Source organism: Microplitis demolitor, chromosome 1 (assembly GCF_026212275.2).
Source record: "Microplitis demolitor isolate Queensland-Clemson2020A chromosome 1, iyMicDemo2.1a, whole genome shotgun sequence".
NCBI lineage: Eukaryota > Metazoa > Arthropoda > Insecta > Hymenoptera > Braconidae > Microplitis > Microplitis demolitor.
Genome location: NC_068545.1, coordinates 20,846,216 through 20,864,999, shown reverse-complemented (window position 1 = coordinate 20,864,999; position 18,784 = coordinate 20,846,216). Strand labels below are relative to the sequence as shown.

The 18,784-nt window shown below is 35.2% G+C and overlaps 4 protein-coding genes across 5 annotated transcripts; 2 read left to right on the top strand and 2 right to left on the bottom strand.

Annotated features, from left to right (window-relative positions):
• Positions 1 to 472: 472 nt before the first annotated feature.
• On the bottom strand, positions 473 to 2,546 carry LOC103571304 (gustatory receptor for sugar taste 43a-like). Its single transcript, XM_008549427.2, has 4 exons — positions 2,398 to 2,546; positions 1,524 to 1,740; positions 986 to 1,445; positions 473 to 915 (listed from the first exon to the last, which is right to left on the bottom strand). The coding sequence occupies exons 1-4, from the start codon at positions 2,544 to 2,546 to the stop codon at positions 473 to 475; spliced, it is 1,269 nt and encodes a 422-aa protein (XP_008547649.2).
• A 1,274-nt stretch (positions 2,547 to 3,820) lies between these two features.
• LOC103571217 (uncharacterized) lies at positions 3,821 to 4,971 on the top strand. Its single transcript, XM_008549298.2, has 3 exons — positions 3,821 to 4,006; positions 4,215 to 4,375; positions 4,451 to 4,971. The coding sequence occupies exons 1-3, from the start codon at positions 3,932 to 3,934 to the stop codon at positions 4,686 to 4,688; spliced, it is 474 nt and encodes a 157-aa protein (XP_008547520.1). The 5' UTR covers positions 3,821 to 3,931; the 3' UTR covers positions 4,689 to 4,971.
• A 29-nt stretch (positions 4,972 to 5,000) lies between these two features.
• On the top strand, positions 5,001 to 8,589 carry LOC103571218 (uncharacterized protein CG3556). Of its 2 annotated transcripts, none has more exons than XM_008549299.3 (7): positions 5,001 to 5,572; positions 6,090 to 6,166; positions 6,244 to 6,505; positions 6,585 to 6,832; positions 6,899 to 7,276; positions 7,350 to 7,751; positions 8,267 to 8,589. In XM_008549299.3, the coding sequence occupies exons 2-7, from the start codon at positions 6,100 to 6,102 to the stop codon at positions 8,326 to 8,328; spliced, it is 1,419 nt and encodes a 472-aa protein (XP_008547521.1). In that variant the 5' UTR covers positions 5,001 to 5,572; positions 6,090 to 6,099; the 3' UTR covers positions 8,329 to 8,589. The 2 variants fall into 2 exon arrangements, with proteins under 2 accessions (XP_008547521.1, XP_053598717.1); XM_053742742.1 differs by having other exon boundaries at positions 5,004 to 5,572; positions 6,244 to 6,484.
• Positions 8,590 to 9,560: 971 nt separating this feature from the next.
• On the bottom strand, positions 9,561 to 14,059 carry LOC103571219 (transcription factor HES-1). The gene is made up of 4 exons (XM_008549301.2): positions 13,825 to 14,059; positions 11,860 to 12,084; positions 11,293 to 11,520; positions 9,561 to 11,153 (listed from the first exon to the last, which is right to left on the bottom strand). The coding sequence occupies exons 2-4, from the start codon at positions 12,052 to 12,054 to the stop codon at positions 10,137 to 10,139; spliced, it is 1,440 nt and encodes a 479-aa protein (XP_008547523.1). The 5' UTR covers positions 12,055 to 12,084; positions 13,825 to 14,059; the 3' UTR covers positions 9,561 to 10,136.
• Between the last annotated feature and the right edge of the window lie 4,725 nt (positions 14,060 to 18,784).

The following is an 18,784-nucleotide window of genomic DNA, read 5'->3' as shown; positions in this document are numbered from 1 at the left end:
AATGATTATTGGCTAAAAAAATTTTAATTGTAATTTATTAGCTAATTAATTTAATTGTAGATGATTGATAAAATAATTGATAACTGTACTACACTTACATGAGTTATTATTTAAATGTCAAGAGAAAAAAAATAATTTTGACTTTTATTTAAAGATTTTATGTTTTAATAAATTTATTATTCACATTACACATAAATACATACATTAATTTTTATTTACGTAAACTATTGAACAGTTTAATAAAATACATAAGTTAATAATTTATATTTTATTTATTTATTAAGTCAATGCTTTAGTTCTTGTTGTTGAAACGTTACGTAGTAGGAGTGTTGCATTTTTCAATATATTGTTTGTGTCTTTGGTGTCATCGGCTTTTTGAAATTGTATCAAGATAACCAGGTATGTAGTTACTGCGCCAGCCATCTAAATTAATTAATTAATTAAATTAATAATTGAAAAAATTTTTTAAAATTTATTTTACCGAGGTAATAAGTGCGCGGTCCAGTGAAAAAAGCCCACAGGCTGTAAAATGAAGCGGTCGGTGTAATAATTGGAGTGAAAATACTTCAAGCTGCTTTCGAATTTCCGGTTGCCATGAGTATGTTAGTAATTGACTAGCGAGAATCGCTGTTTTTTGGGACTCGTTTGTTGTCGAGTAACACGGCTGGACCACTACGACAACACGATAGACATGAAGAACACACCATAAACATTGGACGATTATAAATAGAGTTTCTTTGTCGCTGGTAGCCTCCATCAATAAAAAATACGGAGTTATTATCAGATGAAACAGAGCTGTAATTGCGACGACGAGCATTGGCAATCCAAATGCTTTGTTTATAAGAATATTTACATCGCAGAGTGACGAATGGATGGTAATTAGCTGGGCCACTGTGTCCATCACGTCGCGCGATTCTTTAAATAAAGTAACAAAACGATTATTTATAATATGAGTGGTACAGAGATCGTAATGTTGATAATTTACCGCGCTCTTCAACTGTCCAGCCGGATATTTTTGGAGTCCGAAAGAGTCTTTGGTCTTGTTTATTACTGCCACCACTTGTTTCTGACCTCAAAATAGTCATTGGAAATTTATCTTTATCCGACAGCTCGCTCACAAGGTCAATGTCTCTGCGCAAATAATTTTTGCTGCTCTTCAATAAATTTTCAAGATTTTTATTGAGCCGAACAAAACGTTGGTTCAGATTGTAGGTCGCTATTGTGTACTGTATCTCTATTAATAACGCTTGGAGATAAAAAAAATAAAGAGGTGAATAATTAATTGGTCCTTTGTCTGGCATTTTACGTTTCATTTTAGTCTGAAGGTCCCATGAGTAAATGTCCAGGCATGCGAGAGTTATAAAAAATATCATCGTACATGATGACAAAATTATTGCGAATCTCTGGGTTTTCTTGGGAGTAATGAATCCAAGACGCTCATCTGCCTTTAATTTTTAATCACATATTATTAATTTTAGTGGGTTATTTATGATTAGATACTTAATAAATTAAGTGATCAATACATGAATAAGTCGTGTCATTATTTCACGAATGTATTTCCATCTGAATGGCGCGCCTAGAACTCCAGCAGCGGCTAAAAGTGCGACAGCAGTAACGTCGCCTATGGTGATATTCAATGCTGTTTGATGTTTCAATCTTGTACTGTTTTCCCAGCCGTCTCTGAGGTCTCTCCAGAGACCCCATGCTTCGGCAACTGTAAAAAATACGAGCAGGCAAACGCTGCTCGTTACTGAAATTATTTTTTACACTAGTAATGATAATTAGGGTAATATATGCAGTAGGGGTGTGCGGATAGTTCAAATTTACGAATTAGTATGGAATCGAATAATTTTCTAATTCTGAAAGACAAAATTATAATTTTATCTAAATCCGAATTCACTTCGTCACTCTGAGTTCTGGAGTTTTAAAAAAAAAATCATTCTGAATACGGAGTAAATGGGGAGTTTGTGTTTTCAGCTGAGTGATTTTTATTAAAAGAAACTCCTTTCAAAAGCGAATTTTACTCTGAACCGGACTTTCAATATTAAACTTCCCTTCCGGGTTAATTTAATTCCAAAGGGATTAAATAAATACACAATCATCTGCTCCGCATTCACTCCGCAAATTTTTTACAGCAGTATTCAGACCTTTAAAAAATTTTTATCTGTCGCTAAAATATTAAAATTTTCGTACTGATAAAGTATAAGCCCTCATTATGGACATTAAGAATTATATTAGACATATATATTTATTTAATATAAATAATAAATACATTTTTTTCAACTCTTATTTTTATGCTGCTAATTCATTCAATTTTAAATTTTGGTATTCAAAATTCAAATAAATAATTATTAGCTAACATTACTAATTAATATATTTACTAATTAATGTACTCACCTGTAAACTATATCAATAATATAAATATTTCCAATAAAACGATCACTTCGTTGTCGTACTAATCTTACTGGTAGCAGACCGAGTACTTTACTGAGATGATAAATAGGAAATAAAGCTTGATAAAGATCTGATTTTGTTAATTTACTCATTATTTACAAATTAAATAACTCATTGTTAGACTAATTACTGTTAGTAATTGTTTAAATATTTTTATTGAAGAATTTATAATATTTCAAGTGGTTGCAAAGCTAGGATGTGCAACGATCGAGTGCGCGTAAATCAGTACGAAAGGAAGTTTTATCCAGTGGCCATCATCATCTAGATATCTGTCTATTTGTTCGTGTCAGTTTGACATTTTGTCGTAATTATTATTTACAATGCGCCGAGTGCTGCAAAAATAGAGAGAAAAAAATGAAAAAGAGAAAGCGGGAGAGAGACAATAATTGATTGTTATCCTCGAACAAAATAACTTGTTATGTTTACTCGTACTCGTAATTGTTCAATCGATTCTCACTTACTATTTTATATACATCCAATATAAATTTTATACATGAATTATTTAAAGTTCGTCATATATTTAATATTTTTTTTTATTACATTTCGTTGAATAATGAAAATAAAGTTTTTTATTTGAATTCTCATATTTTTTTTCTCTACATGTTAACTTCTGATATGGAATGTAAAAAATGTAGACTATAATTTGTTACAATAGATAATTTTTAACAAAATCAAAAATTCTACAATAAATTAGCGGCAAAATTTTGAAGCCCAGAAAAATAAATTCCTAGTTTGTTTTGAATTCTTTTTATAAAAAAAGACTTCATTTATTTATTTGAAAATTTAAATTATTTATAAATAAAAAAACATCAATTTTTTTACTTACGTAGATTTTATTTCTTGTAAAATTTAAATATTCGTGATACTGACAGTAGCAGTCATTAAAAAAATTCATTTATTTTCAACAAACAAAGTCAATACTGACAGGGAAAAATTTAACAAAATTCATGTGATTTTTAAATTTTCTTGTAAACGTTTTTTAAAATATTTCCAGACAATTAACTTGGCAATTAAAAATACTAAAATCGTCAGATGTCAGTTACTTTCAGCATTACAAATATTTGAATGATTTAATAAATCATTTATTCTCTGAAACTGATTAAGTCAAAAATTACAATTATGATTAATAAAATATTTAAAAATTTTCCAGTTTTTTTTCTAGATATTCAACATTTACCTTATTGATCTCGAAAAAAATAAATTTTTAAAAATTCCTCACTTTTTTTAACCATCGATTTATTTAAATGTATCCATATTTCATTGTCAATGTTATCATTAAAAATGGAGATAAATCTTGTTGTGTTTACGCGGTACTTTTAAATAATTAATCGGTAGTTTGTATTGTGGCGGCAGCACCAGTCGGAGATGTGGGATGTTGATGTTGGTGTTGTAGGTTAAGTTTAAAACAACAACCGCAATAAAAAAACTGTTTTGACATATATATACATAATCTTATTTAAACAATCATAACAAATAAATGAATATGGAACTAAACGAAGACGATTGGTATGTTGATTGTTCTGATGAAGAAAAATACGACGTTATTTCCAAGGTATTCTTTGTATAAATTTTCAAAATCAAGTTCAGTCAATTTTATTTTTTAAATTGTCGCTAAAAGAATTTTATTTTGCTGACAATTTGAAAATAAAAATTTATATTTTATATTTAAAAGTAAATTCATTTACTTCCTACTTATTGCTCTGATAATAAAAATATTATCAACTTGACATTTGATCATTTGTTTATTTTTTATGATCCAGGATGACTGGTATCTTAAACCTGATAGCCTACTAAATATGATAAATAAAATGGAGCATAATAAACAGTGCTTGGATTTAGAATGGAAGTGTCCTGGTAGAAGAGGACCATCACCGATTCCTCTTAATAGTCACCAACCTGACCACGAATTGTCTGATTACAAGTATTTTTATTTAATTAATTTATTTATTTACTGTCACTGACAGCTGGTAATTTTGAATGAAAATAATTATTTAAGGATTGAAGAAAAAGATAACTTTGATTTTATGGACGAGATGTCTTCGCCACGACTTCCTGTAAGGAGAGTAGGCGAAGCGACACCCAAAGGCAGCGCTAAAAAGAAAACAGCGAGTTTCAATGGTGCCTTGTCAACAATAATACGTCACAGACGTCAAGAGCAACAAGAAATAAGTCTAAGTCCCAAGAAAATAGACCCCAATTCAATTACACAAAATATCAAACTACATCCGTCGTAGTATCAACTTTTTTTTCTTTTTTTTATAACAAACTAAAGAGCGTATATGAATTTAAAATTAAAACAACTCAAATTGTAATGAAATTTATAAAAAATATTTTATATTTATGTACAATTGTATAAGTATTTATAATATTAATTAATGAAAATATGTAATTGTAATTTATAGTATTTTAATCGAGTGTTCAAATATTTGATTATTAATTTTAAGACTTTGTGTTGTAATTAATGATTTAATAATAACTAGATATTTTTTTTCTATGATAGTTTTAAATTTAATTAAAATAAAAATGGCAGTGGAATAGCTGGAAGTTTTTTTTTACTTGAAAGTATATTACATAAAAAGAAAATGAATAAGACGAGAAAAAATGAGTAATATAATGAGAAAATGTTGGATGACTGAAATTACAGCAGGCAAAAGTTTATAAATGAAGAAATAAAAAATATATATGATTTATGAATACATTAGAATGATGAGTCGGTGGTGAGTACAAGGGTTTAAAATGTATAAGCTGGTGGGGAAGTTGGGGAAGGTCTTCGAACCCCCGTTCGTGATACCGCTGTACTAGCCTACTCTGAATTTATGTAGTGAATTTTAGTCTGCATTGCGCATTCACCTCGCAGGCGCAACGTGTGCCATCGCAAAAGACCGCGACGTGAGGACGCGACGCTTGTCACCGTTTTTTTTCACCACTGTGCGGTCCTCGCGGTTGTAATCGCACTCAACGACTAGCCCCCACATTCACTTTGACTTTTTTTATCCATTTTTAAATATTTTAAATAAATTAAGTTATTAACTACTCACATTGTTTTCACGTTCGAGTTCTTATTGATCTCTGTTTTCTGATAACTCGCACTAAAACTACTGCCGAGTGTTTGTTAAATGTAAGTAAAAAAAAATAAATATATTTATTTGTGATATTTTCCACCCTAATTTTTTTTTCTTCTCCAAGAACTAAATTCCTCATCGATTTATAAATTTTTAATATTAAGTAGACTTAGTAAATTTTTTTACCAAAAAATACAAGTTTTTATGTAACGAAAGGGTGAAAAAAAAACAAGTATTTTATTTTATTATTTAATATCTAGACAAAGTTCAATTTTATATTTTTGTAAGAGAAAAAAAAATTAAAAGAAAAAAAAGCTCATACTGAGGTTGAAAGGAGCTAAATAATTAATTAGGGTAAGAGATTCTTGGAAATAACAAGCAATAGGGGATGAAAGTCAAGAAGGGCTTGCCAGACATCGCACGGTGTGATATCGATCTCGTTGTTTCTACTTCCTTAACAACAGACTACCCTTTGAAATAACAAAAAGACTAAACATTTTAAAGCTATCACACATCATATAAAAAATAATAATAATAATAATTATAATTATAATTATTTGCACAATAATTTAGAAACTAAACAATGTGGGGACGCGCAAGTATGGCAGCAGTGCTAATTGTATGGGCTTCAGTCTGCGCTCGTTGCCAAGGTAAACTCCAGAAACCCAGGTAGCTTTTATCTAACAGAGACATTACCCTCAATAAAACGTGCTTTTGATTGATTAAGGGACTGAGATTGAGTCACGTCCAACTGAGACGGAGGTGGAGTCAATGGTATCGCGTGCCACCACGTGGCTCTGGTACCAGAGGGATCAAGACGCTGGATGGTTCAATAACACCCACTGGGTTCTTTTAGCTCTCCGCTTAGCCAATTTGTCTCGTGCTGACAATAATCCCTCGTCTGTGTCCGCTGAATTGCAGCTCAGTAACAAACAATTGGAATTGGAAATAGTTGTTTTGCTTTGGAGGTACAAAAACAATATCTCTATGTAAGATGCAATGCAGTATAAACAATTATTTGTTCAAATTTAATTTACATGAATGGTACTAATGATTGTCATTATTTAGGCACAGAGAAATAGGATTTTCGGAGACAAATTTAGCGCGTTACACTCTTGCCTTAAGCGCTTTGTGTAAGGACCCGCGACAATTCCACGGTCATGATTTGATTGGAACTCTTCAGCATCACGAACCGCCTGTAGATTATGATTTTGCGCTGACAACTTTAGCGGCTTGCAGTGCACAGGCTCATATCAGAAAACGACAAATCAGAAGACTCTTGGACATAACGAATGCTGTTCAGTACCACAATATTGGTGAGGAAGAAAAAAATGAAAGTAACCGCGTTCGATAATCAAGTATTTTAATTACCAACTTTACAGACACAATAGCGATGGTGGTTCTGGCTCTGAGATGCATTATCCAGGACCACAGACACCGGAATCTTGGTCACTTTGTCCATAAACCCGCGATGAGTTTAACAAAACGTCAGAGAGTAGATGGGAGCTTTGGAGATTTGCGTACGACTGCTCTGGCAATGCAGGCGCTCAAACAAGTGGAAAATGAACCTCTAGATAATTGGAACAGATCATCAGCATTGTCGTGGCTGATAAACCGCCAGCAGCCTGACGGTTCTTTTGATCAAGATGTTTATTTAACTGCCCAAATTATTCTCGGAATAATTCCCAAGAGTCTCATCAACATCAGAAGCTTAAACTGCCGGCTAAGTAACAACACACTTCCGGGTCTTACTCCCAACAGTAAGTAAATTTGTGCTGTATTTTTAAGATGACAATTTATTAATAAAGTACAATTAAACTATGCAACTTACAGATAATTTTAACGACAATTTGATATCGTCGAGTACAACAAAAAATGTCGAAACCAACACAAGCGCTTACGAATCCACGGCATCAAAACTCCCGACCCAAACAACGTCCCCACATCATCAGTTAGTCAATGTCTCGTATACTCTGTGGGTCGGAACCAATGAAACTTATCATCTGACAGTGACTGCTCCTAAAAATGAAACATTCTACGGCGTAATGTTGCTTGCCGCTGAAAAATCACCTCATTTTCAATTTTCGGCTTCCGAGTGGCCAAATGGTCATTACGTTCACACACTCGCTGGCTATAAAGAAGAACCCATGTCATATCATTACTGGCTACTTTACAGACTCACATCCCCGCCGGACTTATCTTCTCCACCGGGTAATCAACTCGTCGCTCCTGGAGGTATTTCGCTTCAATCATCGTCCATTATACGCTTCTTAATAATAATGTACCGATCAGCGATTAATAGTCTTGATAAATTTTCTCATCAAAATTTTACTTTTTTTTTCTATCGATATTTATTCAGTCAAATTTTATTAATATTTTTAATTACTTTATTATTTAAATATTTTTATTTTTAAAATTTACTTTCCCGCCAAAATTGAATTTTTGTTTTACGGGCATTCTCAGACCCTCCCCTCATTTTTAAAAAATATTCAATGACCCAATTGTCAAAAAAATCTTAATGTCAATATTATAATTTGAATTTAAAAATAAGACTAAAAATTTATTTTCAAAATTTCTTTTGACTCCTAATTGATAACAACTGTAATTATTTTTAAAATCTGTCTGGCAAGTTGTGATATTTTTTTAAAATGGGAGAGAGAGAGGGCGGGCACTATATGAAGCGTTGCTTTAATTTAAAAAATTTTAATTTAATTTATAAAAATTAATGCGCGCTCTGTATTTTTAACCAGGTGTGGACGATCTCGAAATCAGCGAAGGCGAGTACTATCTCTTTTGGTATAAAAAACTTTAAGGAGAAGACCTATACATATATCAAGCATCAATCACATATAAGTAAAGTTTATCAACAGCAAGATAATCTTGCGACTGTAGTGTATACAGTATAAAATGTCTAAAAATTCAATTCGATATTAGTTTAATTAATTAATAATTACAATACAATAACTATCGAGTAATAATTTAACATTAGTGTGTACGAATAAAAATTATAATTGTCGCGCGGATAATTTTAAAAAAATAAGTAAACTACATTTTGTAACAGACAAGAGCCTAAATGCACAACCTATATAAATATAAATATATCATATATTTAATATCATTTTACTTATTAAAAAAAAACTATTTATAATAAATGGAGTGAAAAAAATAAATTTATCAAGCAAAATATATACGTCATTCTATGCTTTAAAATTAAAAAAAAAAAAGATTTCATAGATATATTTGTTTACGATTTATATATTTTATAGAGTTATTAAAATGAATTGCTTATTAGCTGGTAATTAATTTTTGTATCCCGTGCTCCTGTAAATAAATGAAATCCTTGGGCGATAATTCCTCCGCAGGTATTTTAATCTTATAAAAAAATTAAAAGTTTTAGAACGAGACTTGTTAGTATGAGATTATTTAAAAAGGGGGTTTAAAAATATATAACGAGAATCTGTTTAACTGGATTGGAGTGAAGTAGATAGTAGCGGATACCCGTCGATTTGCTGCACCTGCATCGTCGTTGTGAAGACTAGTGAGTAGACGAAGAACGGAGTGAGATAATTGTCGTAGGGTGCGCGTCTGATTAGCGTTAAAGATCACAGGGACTTGGGGCATGTTTGCCGACGAGCCTCGGGGATCTACAATTTGCCTCTTCAATTATGCCAGGTGAGATGATAGTGCCAAGAAATTACTCTACGCTATTTAATGCCTTCTCCAATAGATACACATTATTATTTTATATTTTAAAATACTCTATTTTTTTTATCAATTAAATTTTTCAGTAAAAAATAATTACTAAGTAGATGTAAATAAAAAACATTACCGACATAAAAAAATGTATTATTTAAAATTAAACGGAGTGGGGTGGTAGCGGTGAAAAATAAATATATAATTTATAATAATTATTATTATATCAACAAATAACATAATATTTAATATCTTATTATATTGACTCTGTAACTTAACATACATCGAATATGGAGTTTTTATTATTTTAAAATTTATTTTTTAAAAATAAATTTCAACGGTATCTTTTTAATTTTTATTATTTTACATTTATGAGGATCCGGTTAATTCAATCTGTCTCACATTTTACTATCATATATTTATGAATCTATAGCACAGTTATAACTTTTATCATTTAATAATAATAGTAATAATAGATATTAATAATAATAATAATAACTAATAATACTCTGATGTATATCTGGGTACCCTGCGCGGGTGGACATGCTCTCTTATTTTTTTTTCTTTCTTTTTTTTTTTATACATAACTAGATAACGTGAAAATAAATCTATTCTCATGATAAATACTTTTTAGTGTCAATTTTTATTATATACAATATGACGCTCTTTGTGTTTAGGCAATTAAATTCTCTGCTTGTCTATATACTATACATACATACATTAATATATGTATACAATATATATTTAATACATATACATAATATACATTGACATTAAAGAATCTTCATATCGGTTGGGTATTTTATTGCTGCTGCTCCAACGATACTCATCATCAATGCGCATCACATATAAAATCAATCAGTTTAATTGAATCTCTTTATTATGATTATTATTTTATATTGTATATTTTTTTTATAAACCTCTTGTTTACCACGGCCTCCACATGCCCTCTTCATCTTTAACTGGCTGTTGTGAAATAGTCGAGGTCGATTCGGGGGATATGATGGTGACCATTTCGTCATTGCAGTCAGTATCAGGATGACTAGACGTGTGTTGCTCATCAATACCATTTACTTGACCAACGTCGATCTCACTGCTACAGCTGTTGTTATTATCTAGCGGTGGCTTGAAAGTTTTTATTTTTTTTGAAGTCGTGGTAAAGTCGAGCGGCTGCTCTGGCTGTTCCATGCGCGGACTTTTTGTCGGTTTCGGTCCGTCATTGCTCCAATCTTGGGGTGATATATCTTGATGGGATCGTTTAGCCAATTTATCAGTGGCTTTTAATAGGGACATATTAGTTGCTGCCCAAATAGCTGTAGGCGGATTAGGCCCGATGCTAATTCCGTTGGCAGCAGCAGCAGCGGCCAATTGTACGTAATGACTTGGTAGCAAAAAAACAACTTGACCGTCTGGTAATCTCGATGGTATTACTTGGACAACAGACAACATATTTGGATTTTGTCCCGACGTCGAGGCTTGGTCGACAACGGGTATACCCGTACCTGCTGGATGATGATGATCCAGTGCCGTCGGAACTTGACTGAACGCGGATGTTGGCCTGCTGTTGTTATTTTCATCACCAGCGGTTGTACTGCTGTCGGGCCGTGCCATAGGCGTGGGTGTGTCCATCATATCCGGTATCTCCGTTTTAATTAAACTGGGATTGAAAGATGTCGGTGCGGCATTGCTGCTGCAGTGCGGTGCCACTGGATGGTTTTGATGGTGGTGGTGATGATCAAGCCCACTCGGACTCGCGGCACCTGTTACGCGGTCTGTTACACTACCAGGACTACTACCGAGACCGCTGTCTGGTCTTGACCCAAGATCTAAATCCAATTCAGATACACAACTGTCCAGATGACGCAGTAGCCTTTGTTTTACTGCCGGATCCATAGGTGTTGTATTGCCGGTTATTATGTCGGGTGCATCCAGATAACGACCCACCTGTGAGCATTCCAAATTACCCTGTTACATGTCGTCATTATTATTACTATTACTATCATTGCAATATATACACCCAAAACAATAAATTAGCATCAATCAGACCAATTATATATATAAACAAGTATGTATATTGATCTACCTCGCGTGAGCAGTCTTGGTAGCCGGCCTTGTACCTCGACAATCCCGGCTGCGCTAAAGTTCTCTGTCTCTGGAGATGTCGTACTGTCAATTCGAGTATGTCTGCTTTCTCAAGCTTACTGTGCTTTGTGTTCTCTAGCCTCGCGCTATCAAGTATCAATGCCTTGAGTGCGGCAAGTGATTGATTTATTCTCGCACGTCTTCGTTTCTCCATCAGTGGTTTGTTTGCCTGAGCATAAAAAAAAAATAATAAATAAATTTACAATCCATATAAAAAATTACAATATAAATAAATATATTTATAATTATACATCAGTGGGATAATATATAAGCTATCAGATGGTATATATAAGCTATTACGCCTACTTGTGATTACGAGGGGGAGAATTGTAAACAGAAGATAAAGTGTGTGGCGCGTGGCTGTTATATCTGTGTCATATGGCAAGTATCTCGTGTTATTAACAGACCAGTGACAGTTCAATTTATAGCCTACAGACCATTAACAATTGGACAGCTAATTTATTTATCGGCTATTAGATACGTTGATAATCTAGCTACGGATACTTACGCGGCGGCCGTCTGAGTGCTTCGGATTCGGGCTCGGACTGAGACTCGGACTTGGAGCCGGACTTGGTGCTTGAGGCGCGACTTGTTGTTGCTGCGGTTGCTGATGCTGTTGTTGTTGTTGTTGCTGCTGCTGTCTGTGTCCGGTACCCGTTGATTTTTTGTCCTGGTGCCTCAAAGAGTGGAGACGCGCAGTCATTTTAGCAGGTCCTCGCGGACCTTGGGCTCACTGAGAAACACGTTTTAACTTTTTTTTTTATCTGCGCTAATGCTAACGAGGCACTGAGCATCGCGTCCAAACAAAATTCAAATACTTTTGAGAAATTTTTATTCACTGTCCTAATAATTGTTGCTATCAGTACACTACTTATTTGTATATGTTATATATATATTTATATCTATAAATGTATGTTTTATTTCCTTAGTTTTAATTGTTTTTTTATTATGTAACTTTGTCGTTGACGAACACTTTTATCGAGTCCATTATTCACGACACAAGTCAACGTAGGAAAGTACTTTTTTCTTAATATATATATGTGTATATATATTTTATATTTTTGCGATTGCAAAAGGATTTACATAGGTCCGATGGGAACCATAAAAACGTTATGCGCCACCAGTACACGTGGTTTATATGCACGTGTCTTACGACCACTTGCCGTAACTTGGCAGATAAATATTTCTTTAAAGAGCCAATCACACTCTGGTATCATTTAACATCACCTTCATTTTACATTCACATTATCAATATTTTTATAAAATCCACAATAATAAAAACATCTATAACACGGTAGTTTGTCTTTGAAAATTCAGACAGTTGATTGTTTGCTTTCAGATTTACCGTGGGAAATATTGTCAATTAAACTCGCGTGTAAAATTGGGCCTTAATCTTCTTTGATGAAAGAAGAATGTGAGTACAGGAAAAAGTTTTAAAAGTTTGTGACAATGACTGTAATGATGGTAAGTGATGATGTTGTTGTTGTTGTTAATGATGTTGATGATGACGATAAAATGAAACAGGGATTGGCATAAATGTTAACAATAATAACTTGTGCTAAAGCATCCGCGTGGTCACACACCACAGAAGCTCGTATTTCCAACTGGTAAGAACACCAATGACGAACTGCGAGGCAGCAAACGGCTTGCAGCAGCGGCTTGTCTCTGACAATGTGTAGGGGGTGGGAAGAGCGCGGTGTGCGCCAGTGAACAGAGAAGAAGTGGTGGGATGAAATGGACGAAGCAGCATATCGCCAGCAGCAGCCAGAGAGTAGTAAAGAGAGAGAGTGAGTCAGCGAATAAGGGAGCAAGTGAGTAAGAGCAATAAGTATATATAGATATGTATATGGATATATGGGTATATATATAAGCGTGAATGAGAGAGTGGAGGTTGAAACAGAGGTTGCAAGAGTGAGACCGGATGTGGAGACGGCGGATCGCGGGTTTCAGTGGAGTAAAGGAGGAGCCGGCGCACTACACTACTGTATACTACTACACTAGTGTAGTGTAGTGGCGTTTCAAGCACCACGGAACAGAGTGTAGAGTGAGTTGTGGAGGAGGATGAGGATGAGGATGAAGAGGTGGAGGTGGAGGTGGCAGCAGCAGTGAAGGCGGAGAAAGCGAGAGGGGTAGAAATGGAGTAGTAGAGTGGAGAAAAGAGACGAGAAGAAAAGAGAGCAAACAGAGAAAGAGAGGAAATTTGTGAGGGTGATGGAGAATGCTCACGAGTTGAGGCTCACGTTCATGTTGACGTGCGCCCTTGCCTGTGGCTACCTTTCAGCCTCTCAGGCAATCTCGCAAACCCGAACTACCTCTATATATACACTACTACTTCTAGTAGTCTCTATATACCTCTGTGCTTTCTCTTGCTATATATATATACATATATATATATATATATATATATATATATATATATATATATATATATATATATATATATATATATATATATATATAATATACTACTCACGTTCAGCTCCTCATGCTACACTAGACTATATCCACCGACGCAGCATGGTCACTCCACTCAACTCTGTGCTTTGCTATGCTACTGTGGATATATGTATATACATATATACTAGAATCCGTATTATACCTAGCGAGGTATACGCTGCTCTCCTCTGTATTCTCAAGTACGTAACGGTGATATCATCTAACCGTCTGACGTGAAACTCAACTGGCCAAATAAAATGAGACTGGCATAACATGAGGACTGGGAAGAAAAAAGAAAAAAGTTAAAAAATATGACAACAAAGTAACCAATGAGAATGGAGATGACAGGCAAAGACGAGCACAATAAGAATAAGAACAAGAGTAACGTCATGTAGATTGCGTCTGCACAACAGTCCGTGTGTGGTATATACTAGATATATACTTGATGTATGTCTATACATATATATTTCTATTGATAGTCGGTGGGTTGTTGTCGTCGTTGTCGGCTTGTATTGTTGTGCAAATGTCTAGTTGTGTATATATGTAACGGTGCCTTTGGCATATATACATACATACACACATAACATATATATGCACGTGTGTGAGGATGGTAGCTCTTAGAGTGCGGGTAACTGGGAGGCGGAGAGATGAAAGGCGTATCGCGGTGGCGACGGGATACGAAGGGTGAGGATGGCGAGTGTCGCGCCTGTCGGCACGCGCGCGGCCAAGTGCGCTTCACTTCACTCTTTCTCTCTATCTCTCTTTATATATTTAATGTTGTCTCGCTTGTACACTCGCGCTTTTTCCTCATCCTCAACAGCAGCTACCAGCTACCAACTCTATGCTCTATTGTGTAGAGTAGATACATACCGTACCCACATACTCCCAGCGTAAACGAGTACAGTCGAATCCTCTATATAATACTACTAGTCGCGCATATATATAAATATATAAATGTGGTAGATGTACTGTATGTACTGCTGTCTATCTCACATGCAAACTATCTCTCTCGTCTTGTTTTGTGTCTCATCTTTGTACTCAGTTGCGCATCGTATCGCGCTATACATCACACATCTCTCTGCTTTCTGGCCGCTATACCGCTCAGCTTCGCAACTACGATTTCCCACACGTACACTCACCCGTATATTTTATACCATGAGATATCGGGATGAGACCTGTTATATACATTATGTATATATGTATGTATGTATGCATGTATGTAGTGTGCGACAGAGGTTGAGGCGGGTCTCTTTGTATTGCGTAGATGATGTACGTGGTGGTGTGGATACGCCGACGGCGACGGGAACGGCGGCGCTTCGTTTGAGCTGTCCGTGTGTGCACACACGTATGCTCGGGATAACTTTTTTCTCTCTTTATCCTCTTTTTCGTGGTAGTTCTCGCCTGGGTGGCTATTAGGTCGAACGACCGTGCGTGTGGCGACCCTCCGACTGGTCTTGTTGAGTGTAACGAGCAGATCTGAATTCGAGTTGCCACACCATGCTGTCCGTCGGCCGATGGCTGGGGAATCAAGACCAGCCGGAATTTGCTTAATTCTTTTTTTTATCATTGTATTTTTTTCATTTTTTATTTTTATATTTCGCAACAAGAATTTTTCATAAAATTTCGATCATTTTTGTTGTCTTGGTTATTAAAAAATTCCAATAATTTTTTTTTTGTAATTGGTGAATTTTTAGGTAAAACCGAAAAAAAGTCAATGAATGTCCAAATGAGTACAAATGTTGATTTAATTGAAGTTGCTAAAAAATAAAAAATTATTTTTAACAATATTGAAAAAGTAATTTTGCATTTTTGTATAATAATATATTTTTTTGCATTAAAGAATAAAGAGTTTCAGCATTGAAGAGAGAGTGCATTATTCTCACCGCAATTTAGCCGCGTACACCAGCAATGCCGCATTATTTTCAACCAGTATAAACATAAAAAGATGTATTCAGTAGATAAGATGCAATTCCCGCCGACACCTCGCACTGTTTTATTCTAATTCACCGTTCATCATATTTCTCGTAACATGTAATGAGTCGGACCAGCTTTGATCCCTGGTTCTCTTGAACAGCCGACTCCCTAATTATTTCCTCCGTATATATTTATACATCTCTAATACCAATTTTTATTCTTTTTCTTTCATATATTCTACATAAAACATATACATAACAATTCTATCCGTCTACTTTTACCATGCACTTAATATCTCATTACCTGACATTAACACTCCGTATTGCTTGCATGTCTCATACATCAATTAAACTGTGTCATGATAGATTTGACATTTACTTAATTTAAAACCACCTGATATAGTTATCAAAAAATGGTAAAACTTTTTAATGTCAGCCGTAATCAGGAGTAAAGAGGACAGAGGACACGTACTTGTCAACTTTACTTATTATTTGATAATCGAGTCCATTAGAGTGATAATGACCCGACTGGCTGGGGAATTTTACGCCGAAACTCTTCGCTCATACTTGACTTGGTTGGCTGACTGCCGAGTGTTGACTCTCTCGTGTCAGTTTCATCTGCTGATCAGACTCTCTACGTGTCATGTCAAAACACATCAAGGCATAGAGTTTGCTATAGAGTACAGTAATATATATATATACGTCTATATATACCTAGAACACTCGTGAGCTCTTCTTTCAATACTTATGACTGTAATAACTCTGAAAAAGAAAAAATTACATCATAAATTTAAAAATATACTTATATTTTAGTAAACAAAATCATATGCTGTCTGAATGAGAGATATATGAAGTAGTGCAGCGTAGACTGCATCATCTACATCATCGAAGAAGCGAATTTATATGGTGTGGCATGTAATATATATATATGTAATGTATATATAATGCGTTTTGTGATGTCTATTGAAATGAAATAAAAGAGAAGAAGCTCTTGTGCTTGTGCGCTGGCTATCTATCTGTACGGTGACTCGTGAATTTTTAAATGTCCCTGGTGTCACAAGCTGACTCGCAAGTCGCACCCGATCACTGTACAATGAGTATAAGTGAGACAGGCACGGGATGGTGAGCGGCAAAGAATAGGGGATATGGATATATGTGAAGAAGTAGTATGCTGCGGAGTGCCATGTCCAAGGGGAGCTTTCAGCTTTATGTATTTATGTATTATGTACTTATACATATAACGTGTTATATACGTACGTGAGGTATAAGATCAGGCGACGATAAAGAGCTGCACGCACACACGAGGTGATACGCGTGCTTACATCCTATCCACGTTATTTTTTATCCAGATTACATCCAGAGTCACGTAGTACGTGGGAAGTTTTGTGAATGTATATTTTACAAATTCTTGTTTAGTTTTTTTTTATTCATTAATATTGCCTATTCAATATATTTGTAATTACCGTAATTACAGTGGCCGAATTCATATATTTTTATTTATTTTTAAATGAAGAATAAAAAATAAAAATAAGTGAATTTTTAAGGAAGAAAGACAAAAGTACACGAGACAGGGTCAGTGTGGGAATAAAAGGTGACAGAAGGCGCGTTTCTCCCAAAGGGAAAAGAGTGGTATATATATATATATATGTGTGTGTGTGTGTTGTATGGATATATAGGAGTGGAGTAAAGAGCGAGAGTGTGCAACGGAGAATGTCGAGTAACGTGCGATGCCGTGACACCGACGTCCCTCTTCACTTCCCCATTCCCTTGCTCATACATACATATATGTATATATATATATATATATATAGTATATATACTATGTAGACTAAACCATACCATCCTTACACTAGACCGTACATGCGGTACTCGTGGCGCGCGAGCGCCAAACTCTCCCGGCTCTCGGGTTCGAGCTTGCCGTTAATCCGTTTATCGCGTTACGCCGCCACCGACGACCCTGCTGTCTCGCCCTACTCGCCCCCTCATCGTTGATGCTTCTATACCCCAACAAGCTCTCCGAGCTTCCTCAACCCACACAGTGTGTCTGTTCTTTACTACACACATATACCCAACCACCTTTTCCCACGTATGACTGCTCTACGTGAGTTGTATTGCGTGGGTGTGGATTTGATCACGTGCGGGCGCCCGCGCTTAGTACGCTGATAGTATACTGTACTATCACATGCATACATATATGTATCCATACACATGGGTATTTTACGGACATTTGTGTAGGGACTTAGTTACATAAATGTGCCGCCAAAGGATTCTGTGTAGGTGTATGTGTAAGGATTTCGCTGGATTGTCGGGCATAACACGACAGTTTTAGTAGTATTATATACGTTAGGTTTCTATGTCGATCCATGGATTTGTCTATTTCCATCATGTTCGTACACTACACACACGCATGTTAATGTACACGTATTATTATGAATAAATAAAAATATCGATTTATTTATAGAAAGTATTTAAAATAAATAATAGCGAGCGACAAGTTACTAAAATGTAAGAAAAGTATCGGACAAATATATATGACGTTCAACATTTTCAGCCTAGTAGTATGTAGATGTATTGTATGTCGGAGTATATAATGAGGATACGAATATTATTCGGGTGTGATGTGTATAGAAATGAGGTGTGAGATGATGGTAGTAATGTATGTATCTATATATATATATATATATATCTATATATATATATAGATAAGTATAAGCGTAGATATATGTAGGTAGATAGATATAGGAGGGATTGGGGGTGTCAGGGGAATGGCAGGCAAGATCAGCGAGAGTTTCAGCGCGTGTATAACGGGCAGTCAGGGCAGATGGGGGGTAGCGCATTAATCATCCCCGGCATCGCGGCACGCCATGGCCAGTCGACCCCGTCCCAGACCGCCGTTACTACCGCGTCAGTGGTGCTCAATCATCCATGCCGTGTCGCGAGGGAGTGCGACTGAGCCACTGTACTCTGCTATACATCTCTGCTGCTGCCTCAATCTCCATCTCCATCTCCACCATCCTGGTATTCCATACTACTATCCCATCCACAGCACACTGCCATATAAACTCCCATGTACAGGAGTATTAG